This window comes from Dicentrarchus labrax, unplaced genomic scaffold, assembly GCF_905237075.1.
Source record: "Dicentrarchus labrax unplaced genomic scaffold, dlabrax2021, whole genome shotgun sequence".
NCBI classification, from domain to species: domain Eukaryota; kingdom Metazoa; phylum Chordata; class Actinopteri; family Moronidae; genus Dicentrarchus; species Dicentrarchus labrax.
The window spans coordinates 17,547,888-17,571,535 of record NW_026136708.1 but is presented as its reverse complement, the minus strand read 5'-3'; the positions used below and the strand labels follow the sequence as shown (position 1 = coordinate 17,571,535).

The 23,648-nt window shown below is 40.6% G+C and overlaps 1 protein-coding gene across 5 annotated transcripts; it reads right to left on the bottom strand.

Moving 5' to 3' along the window:
• Positions 1–345: 345 nt before the first annotated feature.
• Positions 346–19,429, bottom strand: armc2 (armadillo repeat containing 2). Of its 5 annotated transcripts, none has more exons than XM_051409802.1 (18): positions 19,228–19,428; positions 17,826–18,143; positions 17,662–17,734; positions 17,148–17,313; positions 16,416–16,542; positions 12,726–12,793; positions 11,897–12,007; positions 10,644–10,828; positions 10,417–10,519; positions 9,910–10,124; positions 8,976–9,121; positions 7,551–7,650; positions 5,656–5,986; positions 3,827–3,949; positions 3,611–3,724; positions 3,103–3,235; positions 1,717–1,871; positions 346–1,459 (listed from the first exon to the last, which is right to left on the bottom strand). In XM_051409802.1, the coding sequence occupies exons 2-18, from the start codon at positions 18,032–18,034 to the stop codon at positions 1,323–1,325; spliced, it is 2,496 nt and encodes an 831-aa protein (XP_051265762.1). In that variant the 5' UTR covers positions 18,035–18,143; positions 19,228–19,428; the 3' UTR covers positions 346–1,322. The 5 variants fall into 5 exon arrangements, 3 of the variants coding, with proteins under 3 accessions (XP_051265762.1, XP_051265763.1, XP_051265764.1); XM_051409803.1 differs by having other exon boundaries at positions 12,726–12,790; XR_007885866.1 differs by having other exon boundaries at positions 1,322–1,459; positions 3,135–3,235.
• Positions 19,430–23,648: the final 4,219 nt, after the last annotated feature.

Below are 23,648 nucleotides of genomic sequence, written 5' to 3'. Positions count from 1 at the left end.
GGAATAGGAAACATTTATTAAGCAACCTTGATATCTGCCAGCCGTCTTTCATATCAACCTGATGAAATCTATGTAGAGAACAATGTTTGTTATTAGCGCTGGCTATTGAATTGTTTAGGTTTTGTTTTTGAAACATCAGCTTGTCTTGTGGTTGTTTTAAGGTCACTGTTGTGTGAAAACTGGGGGAACTGAAAGAGGGTTTTTACATTAAGTGCCGTTTCTGATTTGTTTCGATGTAATAACGATGTGATTTTGAAATGCTGTACTTTAGGCTACTTGGTGTAACGTGTAAGCACTGCCTGGCCCCATATCTGTGTAACAATAAAGGCTTTGACAGCAAAAAAATGTTTTTTTTTCCACTCTCTTCTGCTTTATTATGTACAAGTTCCAATGCCACACAATCCACAGACAGTAAAAGATTTCCTTATGAGGTAACTTCCAGGTGAGTGTTTTCAAGACAACATTATCATAAAACAACCTTTACAACTCGGTGTACTAGCAAAACAGATCAAATGTGCAAAGAGCTTGCATTAAATTATCCCTGTACACGTGAAGATACCCATAAATTAAGGCTACTGCAAGTTTTATGGGAATTAAAGTGCATAAAAAGTGAAAAAAGTTAAAAATTTAAACAATAAAAAAACATGTAGCTGTTCGTATTGATAATGCGAGGAGTGACCAGAAAATAAATAAATGAAAATGAAATACAAATGTAAATGCAAATATTTGTCCACAGAACAGAGATTTTTTTTCTTTTCATTTTCACATTCACACGTATTGTTTTACGTAGATTCAGTGCTTCTTATATTTTGCATAATTACCTTCATCAGCCACCTAAAATCTTTTGGTTTGAATATGACACACTGACCATTTGCAGGCCTTAAATCTAAGGATCTAAAAGATCCTTAGATTGAATCCTCCAATCAATTGACCTTTTTCACAGCAGCCACGCTAATTAAGGCTCCATTCCAATTAGTGTAGCAGAGCCTTTCCAGTGAGCCAACAGCAGCACCCTGACACTGTTTGAGCTGAACGTAACAAAGCCTTAATGATTATCATTGGTAATATATGTGTTTGCCCTACTATTTCATGTCACAATGGCTGCTGCCCATCTATATCTGAGCCTACGGACGGGCAGTACAGTGAAGAGACGTTTTAAAGGCCTTAAAAAAACAACAAACTGACATAAATTCAAGCCGACCTCACCTACTCCCTCCATGAAAAAGAAAACTACAAACCTTTACAGCCACCTTAAAAACCCAGTGGAGGTAAGTGATTAATAGATATGATGTAGTCTCTGGACTAAGTATTTAAGTTCCAGTTCACGAGGCCGTCCGGCCCGGAGGCTGGAGCGTCTTCATCAGTTTTTGAGCTACAGGTAAGAACTCTAACTCCCAGCAGGCCCTGTGGAAGTCCCTCATATCTTCATCTTCTATCCATTTAAGAGCCTCTTCTTCATCTGAGGAATGAAACAAAAAGAGTGGACGGAGGATGAGAGAGGGCAGTGAGCGGGTTCAGGTTTATTTTGAATACTTCTCAGTGACAGGCTTTGTGTTCAGGCAGCTCCCAGATGTGACAGTGGAGGTATTGTGTTCATGATAGTCGGTGTGTCCCTCCCTTCCCCCTGAGGGCCACAGATGTGAATAAGAGCATGTTCTTTCCAGCATGGCTCCCTCCCTTGTTATGTAAGGATTAGTAATAACACTGTGCACCAACCTAAGTATGCAACAAGGATCTCCAGCAGTGACTCTCTCTCCTGTGTGTCCAGCAGCTTCTCTGAGCCACCGGCGATCATGTTCCACAGCGCCTGACAAACCTGGCCCGCCAGCTGCCAATCACCTGGTCCAAAGTCTTTCAGACAGTCCACAAGCCTGGTCACACACACACACACACACACACACACACACACACACAGACACATACCTCACACATCGTATGACTTGAGGGAGAGGGATTCACATGACCAGCAGGTTTGTGGGCATTAGCTCCAGTTCATTGGACCGACATCTGAGAGAGGACTGTGTATGTGTGTGTGTGTGTTTGTGTGTGTGTGTGTGTGTGTGTGTGTGTGTGTGTGTGTGTGTGTGTGTTTGTGTGCCCGTGTGTAAAGGGGAAATAGGGAGTTAACTGTAAAAGCAATGCTCAGTTTTGGAAGTGAGAAGCTTACACTACAGATTGAATCTGTTCCACTTTGAGTTTCCATGTGTTAAAAATGTACAAGGAAATTTAGATGTACAAATTAGTAATTCTAATTTTAACTACTGTGAACAAATAACATCAAGATTGAGATGATTAGTAGCATCTTGTTCATGCCAGTAGAGTTGTTGTGCTCATGTTTGTCAAATGAAAACCATATTTCCCCCCAAAAAACACAGTTTACTCTCTGCTGTGAAGAGGATGCTACGTTTGCCAAACACCCAGAAAGCTTTAGCTCAGTTTGCTATTAAAAAAATAGATTTTGAGAAAGACAAAAAAAAGTCTTGGAGTTTCTTAGAGAGTCTGTTAGCAGCATAGCTTAGCTAAAGACTGAAAACAGGAGATAACAGTCCTGCAAAGAATCCCCTGTAAAAACACAACTTTGGTTGTTGTTTGAGTGTATGAGGTGCTGAGTTTTATTAATTTTGGAGAGAGCCAGGTTAGCTGTTCCACCTGGTTTCCAGTATTTCCAGCTAGTGTCATATTTAGTGTAGAGACTTGAGAGTGGAACTGGCCTTCTCATCTATCACTCGGGCAAGAAAGTGAATAGGCGTGTTCCTTTATATTCCTTTAACAAACAGCATCCTTTTTATACCCTCTATTCACCAGATTTAGCAGCCAAATCTAACACCCACTGGCACAAAATGTAGAATACAGTAATTATGGGGATATATTTACATAATGTATGTGTTGCTGCTAGTTATGAGCACTAAGATGATTTAACTAAATTTTAGGTCATAATGAATATTATTCGTCCAAGCACAGTAGATCTGCTTTACTATATTTGGTGAAAAGTGTGTAAATTGCCTGTCAAATAAAATACAAAAATGTGCTGTATATATATATATATATATATATATATATGCACATGAACAAACCCTAATCTCTTAGTGCATCAGTCCTTACTTGGCAGCAGCCCCCTCTAGTGAGAGACTGACCCTGTTTGGAGGGTCCAGAGCCAGGTTGGTGAGGACCCCGCAGGCTGAAAAACACATCTCGGTGCTTTTTGAGTCGAGCAGCGTCACTACAAACTGGTGCACTGAGGGGAAGAGAGCGGAGAAAGATGAGGGAGCGCACAAAGACAAAGCAGGGCAAAGATAAGAGGGCTCCTATCACCAGAGTCAGTAGGCATGTTTATACTGACTGTAGCTGGCCTTGCAGATAAGCCTAGCCTAAACATGACATGACTGTATGCATGTACATACTGTACTGGACAGTCTGTGTCAAGGTGGGTTTTTACATCTTTACATCATTTATTTCAGTGTATTATTAGGCTTTAAAGAGTTGGTCAAGTTTGATTCTAACAGGCCAACTCTTTCCTGCAAGAATCAGTGAATACTGTATGCCTTAAACATGAAAGAAGTATAGTTTCATGTGTATTGTGTGTCTGTTGGTGTTTGTGTCCATCATATACCTTTGTTTTGCATAATAAAGTCCCGTACGTCCTTGGACTGTGACAAATTTCCAAATACACGGGTGGCCTCAAGCATGGCGTCCATACTGGAGCTGAGTACCAACTTCAACATCACTAAAGTACAAAGAAAGACGTCAAATCAGCCAAACAGACAAACAGTAACACACTCTCATTGTGTTTGTTTTTAATTTCTACATTAAGGTCAGTGAGTCTTACACTTTGCGATGGCGAGTTGACTGTGTCTGAGCACAGAGCTTTCTTCCTGGTAGAAGGACAGGTTGTTGATGGTGGCAGCCACATTCACCAACAGCTCCTCGCTTCCCTGCACAGACCTCAGCTCTGTGCCATCCCCAGACAAACACACACACACACACACACACACACACACACACACACACACACACACACACACACACACACACACACACACACAAAAGAAAAACAAGAAATAATCATCACCAAGAGCAACCTAAATGAACATTATTTCTAACAGAGATTTTGAGGTAGATGCCTCTGATTTTTCCTGAAAAATCCTCCTGTTTAAATTACAACCAACAGAGGGAGCATCCGTACTGCAGTCAACAGGAACAAGGCTTCCATGCTCCTGACATATTCATTCATGGGAAGTGGCCCTTGTTCTGGAGTCACTCCCTGATAATAACTGACCAGGTGAATCCAGGTGAAAGCTTTGCATCATTTTATGTTAATGAAGGGGAGAAGATAAAGTAAAGGTAGATAATTACTCCATAAAACAACTGCAATATGGAGTGTGTAAACAAAGGTTGTTTTTCATATTTCACTTGGTAATGTAGATGTAAATGGATAAACATGACAACGTATAGGTGAATAGAATGATTTAAAATGCATGCAGTAATACAGTACAGTGGGTTTTCAGCCTTTTTGCATATTACAGCTCAGCCACACTGCTGTGACACTGTGACATTATCATAAAAGAAGCTGTTATCTGTGGTTAAATTCTGGCCTGATATTGTTGGTTTGATCATGAGCTGGCATACAAAGGTCAATGTGACCCAATCCAACCAGCCGTGACACTGTGAGCTGCTTGGAAACCAAGTCTGTTCCTGATATAGCAGCAGATGTCGCAGGCTCGGTCATAAATCGCGGATATTGCGGTCGGTGTCAACCAAGCGCCTGTGTCACACTGAATTTAGTTTCTGGTTCTGACTGAAAATACCGCTTTGTTGTGCCCCTCCCTCGGAGCTCTGTAATGTAAAGCAGCACAGCCTGTCATGAACTTGATCAAAACAGGACATCGATCAGCCAAGCCTGCTCTTTCATCCTCGGCTGAGATTTTGTTTTCTGTTTCCAGCTGTCACACCAACTCCACAGTCTCCTTCATTTGCTTGTTTTATGTTTCTGTCTTCAGTTACTTAATTTACTTCCCATCTTACTCTCTGGCAAGAAGATTTGACATTATTTCACCAGTTTGACCTGTTTTATTTAATATCTCCCCCCCCCAACTGCCATGAAGTGTGTGTAGGAGGCAGCAGCGAAATCGAGAGTTTCACACCCACCTGCGTATCGGTTCAATCTGTCCTGAAACCATCTAACCACCTGGGAGAATTTCACACACACAAACCAAATCGGCTATGAGATGTGACAGAACATCCTGCTCATGCAGTGAAGTGCTTCGCTCTGTTAGACTTAAAAAAACAACAAGTAAACCAAAAGAGGATGTGCTGTGTATCGAACACAAAGCTCTGAGAGGAAAGCGAACGATGGAATGAACAGACAAATGAGTGTGTTTTCGACCAAAGTCATGTCTTGTTCCCAGCACAAAGGAAGTGGTTAGATGCCTAGCATATATTTACTGTACGTACAAAGCTGCAAGCAGCTATTTTTAAACTTAACAGGACATCAGATTTTCACACACTGCTTCCTTTGTATGACATACAGATGTAACATGGGCAAAACAGGACAAATCTAGAAATGCAGCCGTAAATCTGCTACTGACTGCATCTTCTATTTCACACCTCATCTTTCACTTAACAATGACTCAAAGACAATGAGTTCCTCCTGCTCACCGAGTGTCTCCATCAGCAGCTGAATGCAGGTTGTGTTGGTTGCCAGAGCTGGACCTACGGCCGGGTGGATGCACATGTTTGCCAGGACCCTGACCAGCTTCACCAGCACATCCTCATGTTCCTGCACACTCACTGGTGGTGCAAGAGGCTTGCTGGAGGAAGGGGGCCCTTTCCGCGAGGGTGTGTGCGGCGACTCGTCTCTGAGCTGGTAGCTGTCGTACAGCTGCAGAAGTGTGTCCATGCAGCCCTTGCACTGAAAGAGCTGCTGCCGAGCCTCGTCGCTTTTGGCTGTGAGGTTCCCGAGGGTGAAAAGAAGGCGCACGACAAGGTCCTGTGGGAGACAATATTGTAGTGGTCAATCAGCAGCTGACAATTATTTTACTTAAAAATGAAAGCAAAAGAGGTTATTTTCCATTGCAAATGTGGCAGAAAGGCCTCAAACACAATATTTTAACTTGTTCAGTGTTGAGTTATCGTGTGTGGATTATATAGGACACACAGTATATTTAGAGCTTATTTATACTGGTTTCTGGGCTCATATTTATCACATGAATGTATATTTTAAAGATTCAACACATAATTATTTTAATTATCTGTTAATCTGCAATTTATATTGTTGTTTAATCAATTTATTGTTTCATCTGTAGAATACCAGAAAATAGTGAAGTGTGCCTATATTATATATAGTAGATCCAAATAGTTATATAGTAAATATAGTACACAGATATAGTACATAGCACTTGGATAGGGAACCAGAGGGCGGATGAACTTCTAACTGCTCCCATTGCTCCACCATTTCTCCACATTTGCATGACCACGAGCCCTGTGTGTGTGTGTGTGTGTGTGTGTGTGTGTGTGTGTGTGTGTGTGTGTGTGTGTGATTGTATACAGGGCCTATGTGTGTAAAAATATGAGTGAGAAAGTGTTTCAGTTAGGGTGGTGGTGGTAAAAAAACAACAACCTCCCTCCCAAGAGAACGGATTGTTTCTGATGATGAGAACAGTCAACATTCAATATGAGATCACATTTAGTATTTTAAGATCAACAGCCACCTGCAGCACAGTGAGCCTGCCCTGTCTAATAGGTGTCACTCATTTCCTCCCAGAGAGCTCATAGCTGTGCAGACTTGTTTGAGTATAACTACACCCTATCTTTTCAATGAGTTATATCACACGTACTGAGAAAAAAGGTAACAAATGACACCCTGTGCGTCACCCTTGTATCCTGACTCGTCTTAGTCAATAACATGAAGAGCAGAACACACTCATTTCTCCCATAAGCCCATAGTGACATTGATATGGGAACAGGACGGACTGTCCTTGGACTAGGTGCTTGTTACATGTCTTACTGTCCAGTGTGTGTGTGTGTGTGTGTGTGTGTGTGTGTGTATTTGAAGACGTGGGTGTGTTTATTCAGTATGAGATTAAGAACACATGTCAGTCATGTTTGATTGCCAAAGTCCGACCCTTTTTCTTCTTCTACTCCTCCTCATCGTATCACTCCTCCCCTCCACCTCTGTTTCACCCCTAATATCTATTATGTACTCAAGCTCACCTCCTTTGTTTTTTCCCCTTTTCCTCCTCTTGCCCTCCTCCCCCTTCCTTGACTTACTCAGCCCCTCCTGGGATGATTAAATGTCAAAACACACATACACACACACACACACACACACACACACACACACATAGAAGAGCAGAAAAAGAGAGACGGACGCTACGTGCAAATGGACACAATGTCCTTAAATATGCTTGGACTTGGCGTACACAAACAACTTGTTCTGAGGGTAAACATAGCTCAGTGGAGTTACATGAACACTGGAAAAGACTTTGCTTCTCGCTAATACTCACAGACTCAATCACTCACACACACAAACAAGAGGAGGCTCGTGGACTCACCTGTTTTTGGTGATGTTTGCTCAGCAGTTCTAAAAATAGTTGGTAGCAGTCGGGGGTCTGGGCCAGAGCGAGGCGGCACTCCGAGTAAGAGGAGAGTTTACTGAGAGAGAAAGGGGACAACAAATACCACTGATCATTCCACCCACTGACTGCTCCACTTTGCTGACTAAATATGGAGATATTAAATCAACACAGCTAATGGATAAGTAGGTTTGGGCCGGGATCTACCGTTCATGCTTTCATTACCGTGGGCAAAAATATTCAGGCAGTATTAGCTTCATCAGCGCTAACACCTAGTGAAACTGCTTTGCCTTATATTTTGTGAGTGGAGGCCGAGACCTAGAGAGAGAAACTGGTAAAAGAATATGGGGACTGAATCATTTGTGTCATTGCACTCTGTTTGGTGGAGGTACTGTAATCAGATGATAATCAGCCTGCAGTAAGTGGCCTGCTGTCACAGAGAAGATGAGACCTCGGGTGACTTTGGTGCCAACGCCCTGTTTCTGGTTTTACATTGAACCCCTGTCCCATGCCTCTACACACTACTGCACTCAATCTGAAGTAAGAAGTACAACAGTGGAAGTTGTGCGATGAGGGTGGATACAGCTGAGCTTACATAAAGTGTCTGTCTGATTCAGTGAAAGTGCAGAAACACCTCCAGGTTAGTGTTAAATTCCAATTATAGTGTGCAATATTTTGCCTGTAAAGGCTTGAAGTGAGACGATATAACTTTTTAATGAAAAAATGACACAGTATTAATTTATTTCAATATACCCAAAGGCTTTGGTCTGGTATAAACATTAACCTATAGTGGCTGATGTTAGCTGATCTTAGCAAATTTTGATCTCACTGTATATGTATGTATAAACGAGTCAGTTTGCTGACCTTATGACCTTGCTACTTCACTACATTCATAATATTTACAGTTGTCCCACAACTGTGACTTGTGGCCACAGTGGCCACTGTTCAGCTAAAGTTACATTGTCTCCATTTAAATTCCTGAATATAAATAACTAATAAGTTTATGCAACTCTATAAGCTGAATAAGCTCAAAACTACAGAAACTGGCATGACAGAAATAAGCTGTATCACTTCCTCAAGTGTTTATAACGGCATAGACACAAAAACAGGTGTATAACCACATCCTGTCTGATAAATGTATGTTTCTCTGCCTACTCTGTTCTGTGAGACCCAACTACAAAGATGCCATGTGAGAAAGAAAGCAGGACATTTAGGAGGAGAGTAACTGCTAGAGTTGGACAGGCAAAGAGAGAAGACAGGGTGTGAGCTGAATGATGGCCTGTTTTGATCATATCAGGTTTATGTGAGCTGTAGAGAAATGATCCCCAATAGCAAAAATAATCCAAACCAGGAGTGAGGTGTAACGTCATGTCATATTAATATAATCTAATGGAAGTGCAATACCTGTATATTCTGGAAATGTTGGTGCAGATGTCCTGGTCTTTGCGATGACGCCGCAGTACCAAACAGAGCTCTTGTACTATAGAGAAGGAGATGAAGAGTGGACGGGAGTCAGGGTGATCTGCGAGGTTCCTCAGTGTCGCTGTCAGCTACAGGGGTCAGAGGTCAGACAGAGAGAACGAAGGGTGAGAATGTTGGATAGCAGGAAGAAATGTATAGAAATGTACCCACTGTATCTAAGCATTTATATTTAGGTCAGTATTGCATGTCAGTGTTGTGAATTTGTGGCTTGCACACAATGTTGGTCATATGCTCATTAAGGCTGGCTGTTGGCCTGTACAGGATGCCATACAGCACAGCAACCGGAAACTATTCAGTATGGACATAAATCATTCTTTCAAAAGAGGGAAACAGTAATTTCCAACGCACGGCAGCACTGGAAGTTCTGGAAAGTCATGGTCTGTCTGTTTCCCTCCTCTAAAAGCATAATGACTTATGTTGGATATCAAATGAAGCGCTGGCTCAAGATGTTTGCTTGGGCCAACTTATGCGGTTAGCAGCAATCATTTTCGGAAGAGTGAAGCAGGGTGTGTTTTTGACTGAAGTGGCCAGGCCAGCAAAGAACATTTTGCTCTTGGAGCAGCTTATATACGAGACATAAACAAAAACATTTTTGCCTAATAGTGGTAAAACCCGCCAACAAACAGAACAAAAAGAATATTTAACATTGTGTTCCTTTATAGTGACTTAGTATAACTTTGTGTTTTTTACTCACATAGCCACATAAATTAAAATATGTGTGTTGTTTTGTAAGATGCTACAAGTTTCCCACTGAGTTGTAATATAAAAGCTATTGGTTTAAAAAGATTGGTGTACAGCAAATATCTAAGGATTTATTCTAAACATTTTAAAATGCTATTTAAAGTCTGTGACACACCTGTACGAGGATGTGGCCTGCTATAGTGAAGTTGGTGTCTTCTGCCACGCAGAGCCTCTGGATAAGTTTCTGAGCCACACCAATACAGTTCTTGTCCAGCAGGAGTCTGAGTATTGCACTGTTTCCAGAGAGAAATTTCAGAGTCCCAACACAGTACAACAGAGCTTCTCCAGATGTAGACACATCCTCATTGCTCAAAATTCCCAGAAGCGAGTCTAGATACAGACAGAAATTGAATGTTAACATCCATATGAGGCACATACTGCAATCTGTAATGACCTAGCAAAGGGGTTCAAGTAGAGCCAGACAGCTAAAATTCATTCCAGGCTTGACTGAAGAGGCCAGGCCAGCAGAGAACATTATGCTCTTGGAGCAGCTTATAAACCGGACATAAAAACATTTTTAATAATAGTGGGAACATTTACTTAAGCCAACATGAAGAAGAATATTGAACATTGTGTTCCTTTAAACTGACTTTATGTAACTTCCATGAAACCTAGTGTTCACCTATGATAGAGTTGTTCTGGAAGAGGATGTCGTTGCTTTCACTGCGGCTGATCTGGAAGATGAGCTTACAGATGTTGAGCAGGTTGTTTCCACTGACAGACAGCTGGAGAGAAAAATGTAAAAAACTTTCTTTTTCAACCTTTGTATCAAATGCCCAAGTGCCCGCGATACCTTTTTGATAGGGATAGGCAGACATGCTGACACCCACATAGACACAGATGACTCACAACGAGGCACAGCTTGCCGATGTGCAGGTTGAGCTGGGCAGAGTTGAGGTCGATGAGGCGGAACAGTGTTCGAAGTATCCCTGACCTCCTCTTACAGCGTCGGCCGAGCATGTCCGCTTCTGCCAAGGTGCCATGGAGACCGTCACACAAATCACAGAGGCGGTCCACCGAGCCCTCAGAACTGCCTGGCATTGCAGCAAAGCAGATATTGCAAAAAAAGAAAAAAGATGTCAAGTTCAGGGCAACATGTCAAACATTCACAAAGAAAGCAAACATCCCAAAATGAAAACACTCACTTGTGTGTGTTGGCAAGTGTGCATCCATATAAATACAGATGAGTGATACTTTGTGTGTGTTACGGTATGTGCAATATACTTGGGCTCTACTGCATGGTGTGCATTTATCATTTGCATGAGGAACTTGAGGTTAAATCCTCAACATCAATAATACATTGGTCAGCAGTAAAATAACATTCTCCTCTCTTTTCTAAGAACCAGTTCTTAGTTTCTATGGTCAGATGCAGGGGAACACTTTCTGCAACAGGCAGCTACAATCTTTAGGCAGAGGAAGACAAAGGGTGGAGTCTTTTCCTTGTTTTTGAGGTAAAATAAATGTTTTCCTTGCATAAATAACTGGGTTTGGCCATTTCTAAAAAAGGTTGGCTGCAGTCTCACACTCAACACTTCACTGCAATTTCCCACTGAATCTGAAAGGTGTTTTATGCATGAGCCAGAAGGCACTTGGTACAATAAATATTTAATATTTATCTTTCAAATGAATTTTCCATTAAATTTGTAGAGTGTTAAAATATTTACAGCCATAGATTTCATTTCATGGCTGCCAGACTGCAGTTTCAGACTAAGACAATTCTGTATGGATGCCAAACATAACACTATTTTGTTTGCCTTTCTTCAGTGGCTGAAATGACAGTGCTTTTTCATTTTGTGAGACTTCATGCATGACTATCTGACTAATTCTAAGAATCTGTTTGCCCGTCTGCTGGTTGAAAATGAAATGTAGTAAGGAAACAGAGAAATGAGGCACTATAAAAAACCTACTGTAACCACATTACATTTTAGATTAGCTCCAGAGACAGTCTTCAACCCAACATGCCAAATGAAATATGTGATGTGGTGAGTGGAGTAGGTGATAGAAACTATATACTCTTTAGGTCAAATGAATGCATCCGGTCAAGACTAATATATGTCCCATGTTTGCACTTTCTTATTGAGTTATTGCATTGCTCACACTACCTGCAGCCACACTTTCTAGTTGTTGGAGAAGAGGAGCAATGGCATTATTCCACACCAGTGACTCTGCATCCTCCTCCTCTGTGCTTGTGGTGTTTTCTCCATTCCCCAGCTCTGAAATGCGAAGAGAGAATTGCAGTTAGCCAATTACCACCGCCAAACCCAGACGGTGAACATGAGCGGCAGGCATGGTTCACAAGTTCAGTGTCTTAAAATAAAACAGCAGGAAGTTTGATGCCACAATGAAAGGTCACCATCCTCAACTTCACTTCCTCTGATATCTGTTTGTGCTGATGTGAAATAGTCTGTGTATCAGCATGTGACGTGCATGTGTGATGAAAACACGTGTGCATATGTTTGTGCACGCAAATGTCTGCAGCCTCTCACAGACCATGCATCTCTTTTTGCTGAACATTTGCATACCCCTTTGCTTGGTGTGATGCAGGAAACTGTGGTTGCTCAAACCAACAGCTCTCTCAGCTATTGGCTGGCTGCCTCTCATGGTGGAAATTAAGTCCCTTAGCAACAACACCCCAATCAAAGTTTGACACTCAGAAAGGGGTGTTCATTTACTGGGAGAAATGTGTGTCTATGTTGTTGGCGAAACATTTATGGGCTCATTTCTTATTATATTTAGGCATATTTGTGGATTTCAGTTTGGCTTTAGGCATCTTAGAAAATAAGCTACATTTGAAGTAAAAACTGTGGTTGAATGGTATGTTAGGAAGAAGTTGCAACAACATTTTTCTTTTACATGGTGTACAAAATGCACCATTCATGTTTAATATGTAAAAAAATAGCAATGAGGTTCATTTAGTACATCTGGACAAACCTGTTCTCCATCCTACTCTGCACTCTGTGGGTCCAACACCTGAGTCATCACCAGGCTGCATTATTCTACTGTTGACACAAAGAAACACAAAAACACAAAGAGCCTGGTTACATCAGATTTTGGAGATGAGACATACAGTATGGGACTATTGACTAGTTTACTTTAATTTAATTGACTTTGGGAGATTTGGCTCATTTGGGCATTAAAATAATAGTACATACTATTTTTTGGCCTTTATTTGATAGAGAGAGATAGACAGGAAAGGGGGGCAGAGAGAGGGGATGACATGCAGCAAAGGGCGCAGGTCGGATTCCAACCCACACTGCTGCGTAGATGGGTCACCAGCTCTACCGACTGAGCTAACCAGACACCCGTAAATACTATTTAAAAAAAAACCTTAACTGAAAGAAACAAAAAAGGTTTAAAAGATGAGTTTTTGTGTCAAAGAACAAATCTCCATGAAAAGTTGCTGACTTTATACTCTGTCAAGGCCACAGGTGTATTTTCATAAACTGCCACTAGGTGTCTCTCTTGCAGCAGAGGTTGAGACTTGTGCGCAGGTGCTGGTATCTGTAGTGTGTGCATGCATCTGTGTATGTACATTTAAGCTCATGCAGATACATATGTGTGCGTGTGTGTGTGTGTGTGTGTGTGTGTGTGTGTCTGTATCTGTGTGTCTGTGTGTGTGTGTGTGTGTGTGTGTGTCTGTTTGTGCGTGACTGTTTGTAAGTTTTTGTGTGTGTGCCGTTGTGCATCACAAACTGCAATCCCCAACAGACAGGAACTAAGATCTTAGCTTTGTGGGCAGTCTGGTTAAAGCTGTTCATGCTTTGTCACTGTGAGCTGTCTCCACAGTCTCACCGCCTGTGCAGTAACCGTATAGTTCTTCCAAAAACACGCCCCTTGTCATGCTATGCTCTGTGTTGTGGCTTGCCCTCTCCATGTCACTGCTAAATCTTACTCTCTGCACGTCTCTGTCAAGTCTGCACTATTCCTCTCACACCCAAAGAGATTGACTACATGCTCCAATAATTTCTGTGAAACATGACAGGTAGTGTCTCTAATGACTAACTGCTATGTGAACAGCTGAAATAATAATTATTAATGAGCAGAGATAAATACAAGCAGTATATTGAGTCATCAAATCAGTCAGGTCACCTCTATAACTGCAAGATTATGCCACAAATCTCACACAAAAGAGTGAATCAAACTTACATGGAAAAGTGTAATCACTCATGTTAAAGACAAACATTATTATGTTATCAGGATCATCTGAAGCTTTTGCCATGACATTAATACAAAAGCTCTCAGTTTGGAATATTTCTTTAAGCTTTTACTCTCAAGTGGGAGTAAAAGCTTTATTTCATGGTCTTGCTGACAGTTATAAGACAGAAAATGGCACTCAGTATTGTAAAAGAAATTCTCTTTTCCATTTTACTGGAGCCAGAAGGCATTGTGACATTGACATTAATATACAACATGTGGGTGCTACTATAGAGTGCACTTTTACTTTGATGGAGATTTAGTGATTGGTGTAAGCTGGCACACAGGGCATATGCAGCAGGGAGTGCTGGCCAATGCATGTTGCAGTGAATGTCAGAGAGGGGGCTTTGGCTCTGTATGATAGGATTAAGAGCCTGATAATAAGGCCTCTTTGTGTGATACTGCATTCTCTGAGACATGACCTCATCCCTGTCTTAGGCCTGGCCAGTGCACTGCAGTCACAACACACGCTGCTGCCAGCCTTGCCCAGATGGGCACCCAAATCTAATAGAGAGCCATTTGGAGCTATAAAGCTCCGGCTTATTGGAGAAAAAGAACCTAGTGGATGTCTAATCTCCCCTATCTTTATATCTCATCCAACTCATCACATTAATCTGTCGTGCTGTGTCTATTTCCACTTGCAGTCAGTGTACTTCTGGCTTGACTAGCTCTGTGATTTTCACTCTGTTTGTCTCTATCTAATGCACCTTTTATGTAGTTCCTTGCAACACTAGAGAAGAGTACTTCAAAAACTCTGACCTAACACTAATCAGGAGGGGATTTCTTTGATCTTATCCTCTTAAATCAAAACTTGACCACAGTCTCATCTCTTGGGACCTTTCTTTGTCAGCAACAAGTTATACAAACATTGTGTGTTAACTTGAGTTGCGAGGGAGGAGGTGAGGGGGCTTTGCTGCCAGCAATACCCAGATTTCTGTGTTTTATGGTCTGTCCCCCCTCTACAGTCCCAGCTGCCCCACCCAATCAATAGGCGGATGGATTGTAACGACAGCCCCCAACCTCACGCGCAGAATTATACCCCTCGTGCTAACACACAGCTGATGAGGTCGGCAGAAAAAATCAGAGCTTTTAGCCTTTCTGCACTGTGAAGGTGTAAAAGCTGACACATGATTGTAAAGACGGATAGAGGCAGTTTCATTACGAATGAAACTTGCCAAGAAGCTGGATGTAACTGTGACCAAGATATAGTGTATAGTAAAGTATATGAGGGTTTAAAATGGGGTCGAGTGTCTCAAGTTGAAGAATTCGTTCTATCTATTACTTAGTGATACCTTTGCTGGTCTAACTGACATCATATGTTCAGCTGTCAGTGCTGGTAGCTGAATGTATCTAAAAGGTTCAGGCCCTGGATCAAGTAAATCATGGCTTTAAAAGCTGCTTGCTTTGGGAAATGTTTATGGGTAATACAGTTTTAATTAAAGGTACGTACAATATGTAATTTCTGCCACTAGGGGGCTTCTTACATTAAAACAATAACAAAAGATAAAGTTTGGTGATGTTGTGAAGTCCTGTGGGATCATGGGAGTTGTTGCAGTCAGCTTCTCCCTGCAGAGATCTCTTTAAAAAACGGTAGAAACACTGAATAAAGCAGAATATATGTAGTATACAAGACATGTCAGTCAATTTGAGTTTCTAGGCCTGTGTTTTCATTAAAGGACCAGTTTCTAGGATTTAATGGCATCAAGTGGTGAGACTGCAGATTGCAACCAACTGAGTCGCAACCAAACACGAAGGAGAAACAGATACAGTGGCTGTGAAACTCAAAAGGCCCTATATACAGCCAGTGTTTGGATTGTCTGTTCCGGGCTACTGTAGAAATATGGTGGGTCAACATGGCCAAGATAAAAAACGGCTCATTTTAAGGTAACGAAAACAACAACAACTATTGTATTCAGGTGATTATACATTAATGAAAACATACCTATGAATATTATATTCTATTTCTGCCAAAAGATCCTCCTAAATGTTAAACACCGGATGTTTAACATTTAAATCATGGGCATTTAAGCGCAAAACACAAACAATAACAGTAATGTTATCAGCCTTACTAAGGTATTAGTAATTAATTATTAATTAATTTTCTGTTCCCTGTAGTCTAAATAGGTTATGGACCAAAACAGGGGCACAAAAAGACATTAGAAACTCAATGAATTTGTCATACTGGGGCAAAGAGAGAGGCAAAAAAGCAAGGAGCAGGCTGAGAAGGATTTCATGAAAGGCGAAAATGGGAGGCACAATCACCTCCATCTCGAAATGGCAACCACTGCAACCTTTGTGTGCCTATAAATCTTCAACTCATTGTCGCATTGTCACTTTGGTCAAAAAGAGGGAGCTGGAGAGGGGTGGGGGGGCAGATGAGAGAGAAGGACAGATCTTGCAAGTCAAACAGAGGGATAGAAAGCGTACCTTTCACTTGCTGTTCTGCGTGGGCCAGCTTTGTGGGGACCACTTGGGACCACAGTGTGATCTGTACTGGGGAGTCGTTTAGCTGACGGCTGCTTTTGTCCTGGGCCTAGATTCAATCTCTCTTTCACTGCACACACAGAAAGGATGTGGCAAGAAGTTATATACAGGTTTCTGTTGTATGCTGCAGTAACATTTCTACTTGTCCTGCACTTGTTCTGTACACAGTCACATACCGTATACATACATATACGTATTCAGATCCAAATTGAGTTTTTTTTAACATCCATGTCATGTATTTTATTGCTCCACATAGCAGATTCACAAGAAAGGGTTTGAGAAAGAGTGTACTAATTTTCCACTCAAAACAGCAGCAGTAAATTCACCAAGCCCAACAACAGAGAATGTAAATCAGGTGTAATGTCAGCATGTGAATGGCTCCATTCATTTCCCTTTGAGAAAACTGCTCCTGCACTAGTGCCTACACAGAAGATTTACGGCAATGCAACAGGAAATGAATGGACTACTGGGTTTCTTTTTTAAATTTTTTTTTTTTAAAACCTGTTTCACAAATGCACAAATGTCTGACGAATCACCATTTTACTGAAAGCACAACGTGGATTACCTAATCATAATTACTCTACTATATGTCACACATTCAGCACACTTTTAGTTTTTTCTTTTATCTACCGTCTTTTCTGCCTTGATCCAGGCTTGCAGTTTTTTCTTCCTTACCATCTGTGTGTCCCTCTACAGAAGGCAACATGGTGAGAGATCCAGCCCTGAGCAGGCGTGCCCGTGTCCTTGCCAAGCCCCTCTTCACTTCCAGTGGGTCAGTGGGGGGTTTGGGAAAGGCCTTGAATGAATCCTCAGCCTCGCAGGGGACTGGAAACTTTGGCTTCTGGTACCACAAAAACATATTAGTGGCATACGATGGTGTTAACATTGAGCCAGAACTCAAATCCACCAATGAAACTACTTATGTACACAAAGAGATTCCATTATTTTGGTGATTATTCATATTTTTGATCTCATATATTAACATTATAATCCTATTTATTAAAACCAGATAAGCTTTTATGGTGGCGTACAGAGGCGTGTATATTCCTTATCCTATTTTTCAGCTTTCATGGTAATATAACATCATAATATGCAAATATGTATTTGAGCTTACAACAAATAATACCATAATTCAAAACTGAAATACCTTTTTTAACTACAGTATATAGGTGTGTGTTAGGGAACATACGTGGTCCAGAGGAGAGAGGCGAGTCCCTGAACCTGGCCTGGAGTCAGGAGCATCAAAATTTTGAGCATGAAGACTGAAAAGTAAAAAAAAAATGTCTCATTACTTCTACAAGTTACAGTTGATCTCAGAACCTGAAGGACATTCAAGTGGAGTTTGTGACTAACCTAAAGGTCGATGGAGGCCTGTTGTCACGGTCTGCACGAGCAGAGCTCTTTCCAAAAAGTTGCCTGTGTCCATCTCTGGGGGTAAATGGTCGCTGGGTGGACTGGACTCGCAGGGACTGTCTGGCTTCACTGACAATTTCTGCACTCGTTTTCCTCAAAGGGCTTCGCCGTGGAACGAACGGGCTGCAAATCTCATGTTTTCTCTCCATAGAGGCCACTTAGGCCTATGTGACATTTGCCAAGACAGTCTGCAAATTACTTCAGTGGTTTGATTTCATAATGCGAGTGGTTACAGGATGTCTCACTGACGAGAAGCAGCTAGAAAAAAAACCAAACAGAAAATAAACTGTAGGTGTAAAATACTTCTGAGGCTGCAGGGAATAACATTTAAAGCATGGCGAGCAGTGGTGAAAGAAGTATCCAGATCCCTTACATAAGTACCAATACTACAATATAAAGATGACTCTATCACAAGTAAAAGTCATTCATTTTACTTAAGTAAAAGCATGTCAGTATTCAAAATGTACCTTAAGTCTGAAAAGTAAAGGCTGTCAGTGGTAGAATATATACTAAATGATTGCATTTAGAGCCAAGAACTAACTAAATATTATTTTCTCCATAAATCCATTAATCTTTAAGTTTATAAAATGTTGGAAAATAGTGAACAATGTCCATCACAATTTCCCAAAGTTTACAAATCCATATGTAAAATCTTAATCTGCAAAGTAACTATCAACTATAACTTTTAAATGAATATGCACAAATAAAAGTAAAGTTTATTGAAATTGTTATTGAGCTTACATCTCACCACTGATGGCAAGATAGTGTTTTGTCTTTCATGCACTGGTCACACACTGTGTGTAGGATGCTACACTCAGTCCAACAGTGGGACAGTTCAAATACACTGTTTCTATTGCAGATTGCAAGAAAACCATCCTAATAATAGTTAATCACTTTAGATTTAAAGTGCGAAAAACGACCAGCATGTGGCTAAATTGTTGTTTGTGTCTCTGTGGTTGAAAAAACACAATAAAATTTAAGCAGTAATGTTTTTCTAGCACAACTTCTCCATGTTATATATTTGGTGGATTTGAAGACTTTTATGTGCGAGTGAACGAGGAGTCCCTCTGCGCGTTCACGCTCCGTCTCCATGGTGACCAAATGCCGCCGCGGTAGCTCCAACAACAAACCCAAGAAACAAAAAAATACCCTTATAATAGCATTAAAGAAACAAAAATAACGAGTTTATTAGCACTGTTCCCTGCAAGAGCAGTAGAAGTTGTTCTGTAGTAAGTGTACCCAGCTTTTACCGGGACCACACGCAGAGGTGATGAGAAACAGGAAGGTATGAATGACAGTTAACCCCCCCATCAACGGTTATTAAAAAGGAGAAAAAACTCACCGTTAACCCGGGTAAAATCCTCTGTGTGTGTGACAGCGGGGACGGTCCTCATTCCAACTCTCACACCCGGCTTCAGAGGACACAACAAAACAAGCATGACACCTGAAATTTGTTGAAAGCTGTGAAGTTTTTGCAGCCTGCAGCAAAGTGGCCAAAGAGGGAGACCACGTGCACGAGCTTCACTTAAGGGCAGTCTCGCGGGAGACGGTGACGCGCGTGTATCCGGTGGATGAGGGTGCACACTGATTGTCCTCATAAAGTAAAGCGCTGCATCCAGGGATGGAAGAGGTGTTAAGGTGAGTGAAAATTAGATTAGTTGTCATTAGGATGCCATATTAGATAAAGCAGAACATCAGCTACTCGGTCTGGGGTCCACACACAACATTAAAAAACAAAACAAAAACATGACAATAGATAAGACACTTACATAGGCCTACAAAACACCACATATTTAAATGCAGCAGAAAAAGTCCTGCATTAAACAGTAGTATTAGCATCAAAATGTACTTTAAGTACCGACATAATAATACTCGTTTTGCAGAATGACCAATTTCAGAATCCTAAATGTAATATGCTGTTATTAAAATATAATTAGTAATGCATTAATGTGTTCATAATGCTACAGCTGGTGAAGGTGGGTCTAGTTTTAATTAGGCTTCTTTATGTCCTGCTGGCTAGCTTGACTTATAATACATCATAATTGATTAGTTGATTTGTTTTGAGTTAATGATCGGATCTGCAAAGTAGCTTGTAAGTAAAGCCATTAAATAAAGATAGTGAAGTAAAAAGTACTGTATTTCCTCCGAAAATGTATCATAAAATGGAAATATTCAGGGAGAGGACCTCAAAACAGTATGAGTAAATTTACTTAGTTACATTCTACCACTGCCTATACATAATGGATAATTAAGTTAGTTGAAACTTGAATTCATTTAAATGATTTTGAAGGAGTTTAAAAAGGGCGTTTCCAAAGTATTTTGTATTTTATGGAAGTCCTTGATAAGCTGGAGGGATGTGGAAATCTAGATAGAAGTCCTGGTCCTGGATGTGGAGTACACTGGAGGACATTAAATAACACACAACCACAAAAAGGTCATGGGTGACACAATATTATAATATTTCCACTGTGGTTCTTGGTGTATGAATAGTAAAGATGCATATATCCATTAATAGTCAAGCAAAGAAATTATTGTTGTTGTATTATAAAAATGTCAAATAATAACTACAATGCTAAGATTACACTTCCAAGATATAAAACATTTGACATCTTAAATTATATCCAACTTCGAGTCCATGAAAACACAAAAAAAAAAACTCAAATCAAGGGGGAAAAACTGTTACCTGACGGTTAACAGAAATTACACAATGTTGAACAGTGAATTATGCATCATAATGTGCCTCCTACACTCATAAACTAAACTGAGTACAAAAAACATCAATACCACAAATACAGATAAGTGCATTACTCAACCACACACCCACACACACACAAATACAGCACGCACACACACACACACACACACACACACACACACACACACACACACACACACACACACATATCTAATGTCTCCTTATATGAACCTTTATTTTTTATAACAGCATATGGATTTATATTGCTATACTGAGGTAAAAGTTAGTAAAATAAGTTGGTATGATGTAAAAAAACAATCTATAAATAATAATTATCTCTGACATAATCAAAAGGAAAAGATGTGAGAAACTGGAAAGCTTATTTTTTATTGTCATTGTCATATGTTTTTTTCACAATGTCATATATTTAAAACATTTCTAAGACACATTTTCAAAGGTTACAGTAACCAGCAGAGAAGAGTATAACAGATGTTTATTGTGATGGGTGAAAGCTAGTGAAACACATTCAGTGTCACAATGTGGGAAGAAAACAAAACAGTTTCAATGACTGAAAACAAAAGTGAGAAATTAAAGTTAAGCGTTACTAGTTAAAAACATTGCTTACCATTACATTTTTATTCAGTAGCAACATAAAAACCGAGTGTAACTGAGATTACAAATTACTTTACAGAGAAAAGGTGTGACTTGAATATCAAGATAATTATTTATTTGCTTAAATGAGGTTTATTAAATTCACAAAAAAACAAACAAAACATCTTTATTTACTACTTTTTGACCAACATTCGGACGCCTCCAGTCAGTGTGGTTCTGCTGTTTTCATGGTCACGCTGTAGTTGGGAGCAGCGGTCATAGCTGTAGCCTACTTTCACCTCTCCTCTCATTCATGTTAAAGCCACACAGGTCATTCTCTATAATCCTGTAAGCCCTATCTGGCGTGCTCTATTGACATGTCCGCTCTCTGACACAGACGGATGTATGGGAAAATAAGTGTAAGTGTAAATAAAAAGCAATATGTAAAAGCCTTCATGTCAGTTCTAGACAAATGTAATGCATCAAAACATACAGAGAAATCATATATTAGCAGTACACACAAAATTATAATCTACAATCGGAAAATGTTAAATATTAATTTACAGCAAAACTGTTAAAATTTGGTTTTGAAAATAATTTGCCAGCCCGGCATTCGGATTCGTCCGCCATTTTGTTGTCACAGAAAGTATGACGTTTCAAAAAATGAGTGGACACAAAATGGCCACGGACTTACGCTGCGTTCGTCAGCGCGAGTTTCACTCTGTAGTTGTTGTCCACCGCAAGTTGGTCTTGGATGCAACATTCCTGCTCCGGGTTGCACCATGAAAGACCAATAGCTGGCTGCCCCCACTGACAGATAGTTGTAGAGGAGAAAAGATCTCCAGGTTTTTTTTTACTTCCACTGTCCATTTGGTTTTAACCATGCCATTTCCCCGCTCTCTTCAAGCTTCACATACTGCAACTCAAGCATCAGTGCAGAGGAGTTGTAGGATTTGATCGATATTCATAGATAAACTCAGGGTTCAGGAGGAGTACATGATGCAGAAGTTCATTCATTCAACTCACGCTTCGCTCTGGGTCTCTTTAACCCGTCTAGATAGGCCGACCACTCTAAACACCAATCAGGTCTGTCTGGATTTGCACATTCGTCCACTCGTAAACCTTTTCCCCCTAGCTTTTTATTTTTTACACTGTGAAATATACATCTGAACAATCTTGTGAGTCTCTGGTTGGATTTAAATAGCCTTACATGCTTCAGTCTCTTGGATACAGTGAACCTGATTGGCCGAGAGTGCATGCTGGGTATGCCCAATCACAGGGCATCACCATGGAGCTTACCAGCCAATGGGAGCAGGAAGATGGTCTCTGTGATTTCATTGTCACTAAGGGAGGAGGAAACATACTGCCAGGACAGTTGGCACTAACATGCCAAGCAGTGGACTCTATTATAGTGAGAGCATATATGTTTGAGATAACCTGTGGAGCCAGATCCAGGGTGTTGCTAAGGAGGGGAAAGCACAAGGCGGGTCTAAAGACGAAGCTCCTCTCACCAGGAGCAACACGGTCCCATAGCACACAAGCTCATAGTACACTCACGTCACTGTTATCGGTGCCGCTCACGTCACAGGAATGAATGGGTTGATTTGTGAGAGCCATCGTCCTGCTTGAAGGTGGTGTGTCTCCTTGGCAACCAGCTCCATCTCTGGCCAGAAGCTTAGACTGACAGAGAGCACTCAGCTCACAGGACAGGGGCTTCTTTGCTCTCCCTCGATCGCCTTTCAGTCCTGGTTTGACCCCTGAAGAGTGGTATCTCTCCATCTCTCCGTCTGTCCTTTTGTTTTTTTCCTGTCCTTTGACCTGTTTTTGCCTTAGTATTTCATTTTTTGACAGTCATCCCTCTCAAACCCCTTCATCTCTGTTTATAGTGGGGATGCAGTTGATTGTTGACTATTTGTTTTAGCTTTAGCTTATACTTTACAATTAGTGTGCAAAACATACACAGATCTTTTTTTGTCCAAGAACTCGTGCTTACTTTTTATTTTATTTTTTATTACATTAGAAAAAGTAAATTGTGTTTCAAGCTAAAATTGGCTATATGTCAGGTACACTGAAAGTGTAATTAATAGCACCCATCCTCTTAAAGCATTTGATATCTATCTTTAAGTCTCTAAGTCGATGTCTATTTTTTTTTGTCAGTCCCAAAACAGTACATAATTGCAAAGTGGCTATTAAGGAATGGAAAAATCTTAGACATTGTTACTTAATGTATTACATATGATGAGTTTTCTCTTTCATATAAGCAAATAGGACATTTATTTTTAAAATAAAGTCATCACTTCCCGTTTTGTCCGTTGACTCATAAGGTCGTAGCACTCCTAATGAAACAGAGGTTATTCTGCTTAACTACAGATCTCTACTTATCTTTTAGCCTTTTTATAACTCTTTTAGTTACTCGTCAGCTTTTCCAGAAGTGATGATAGTTACCGCCTGAGTGAAGTTTTTATGAGCCAGCAGGT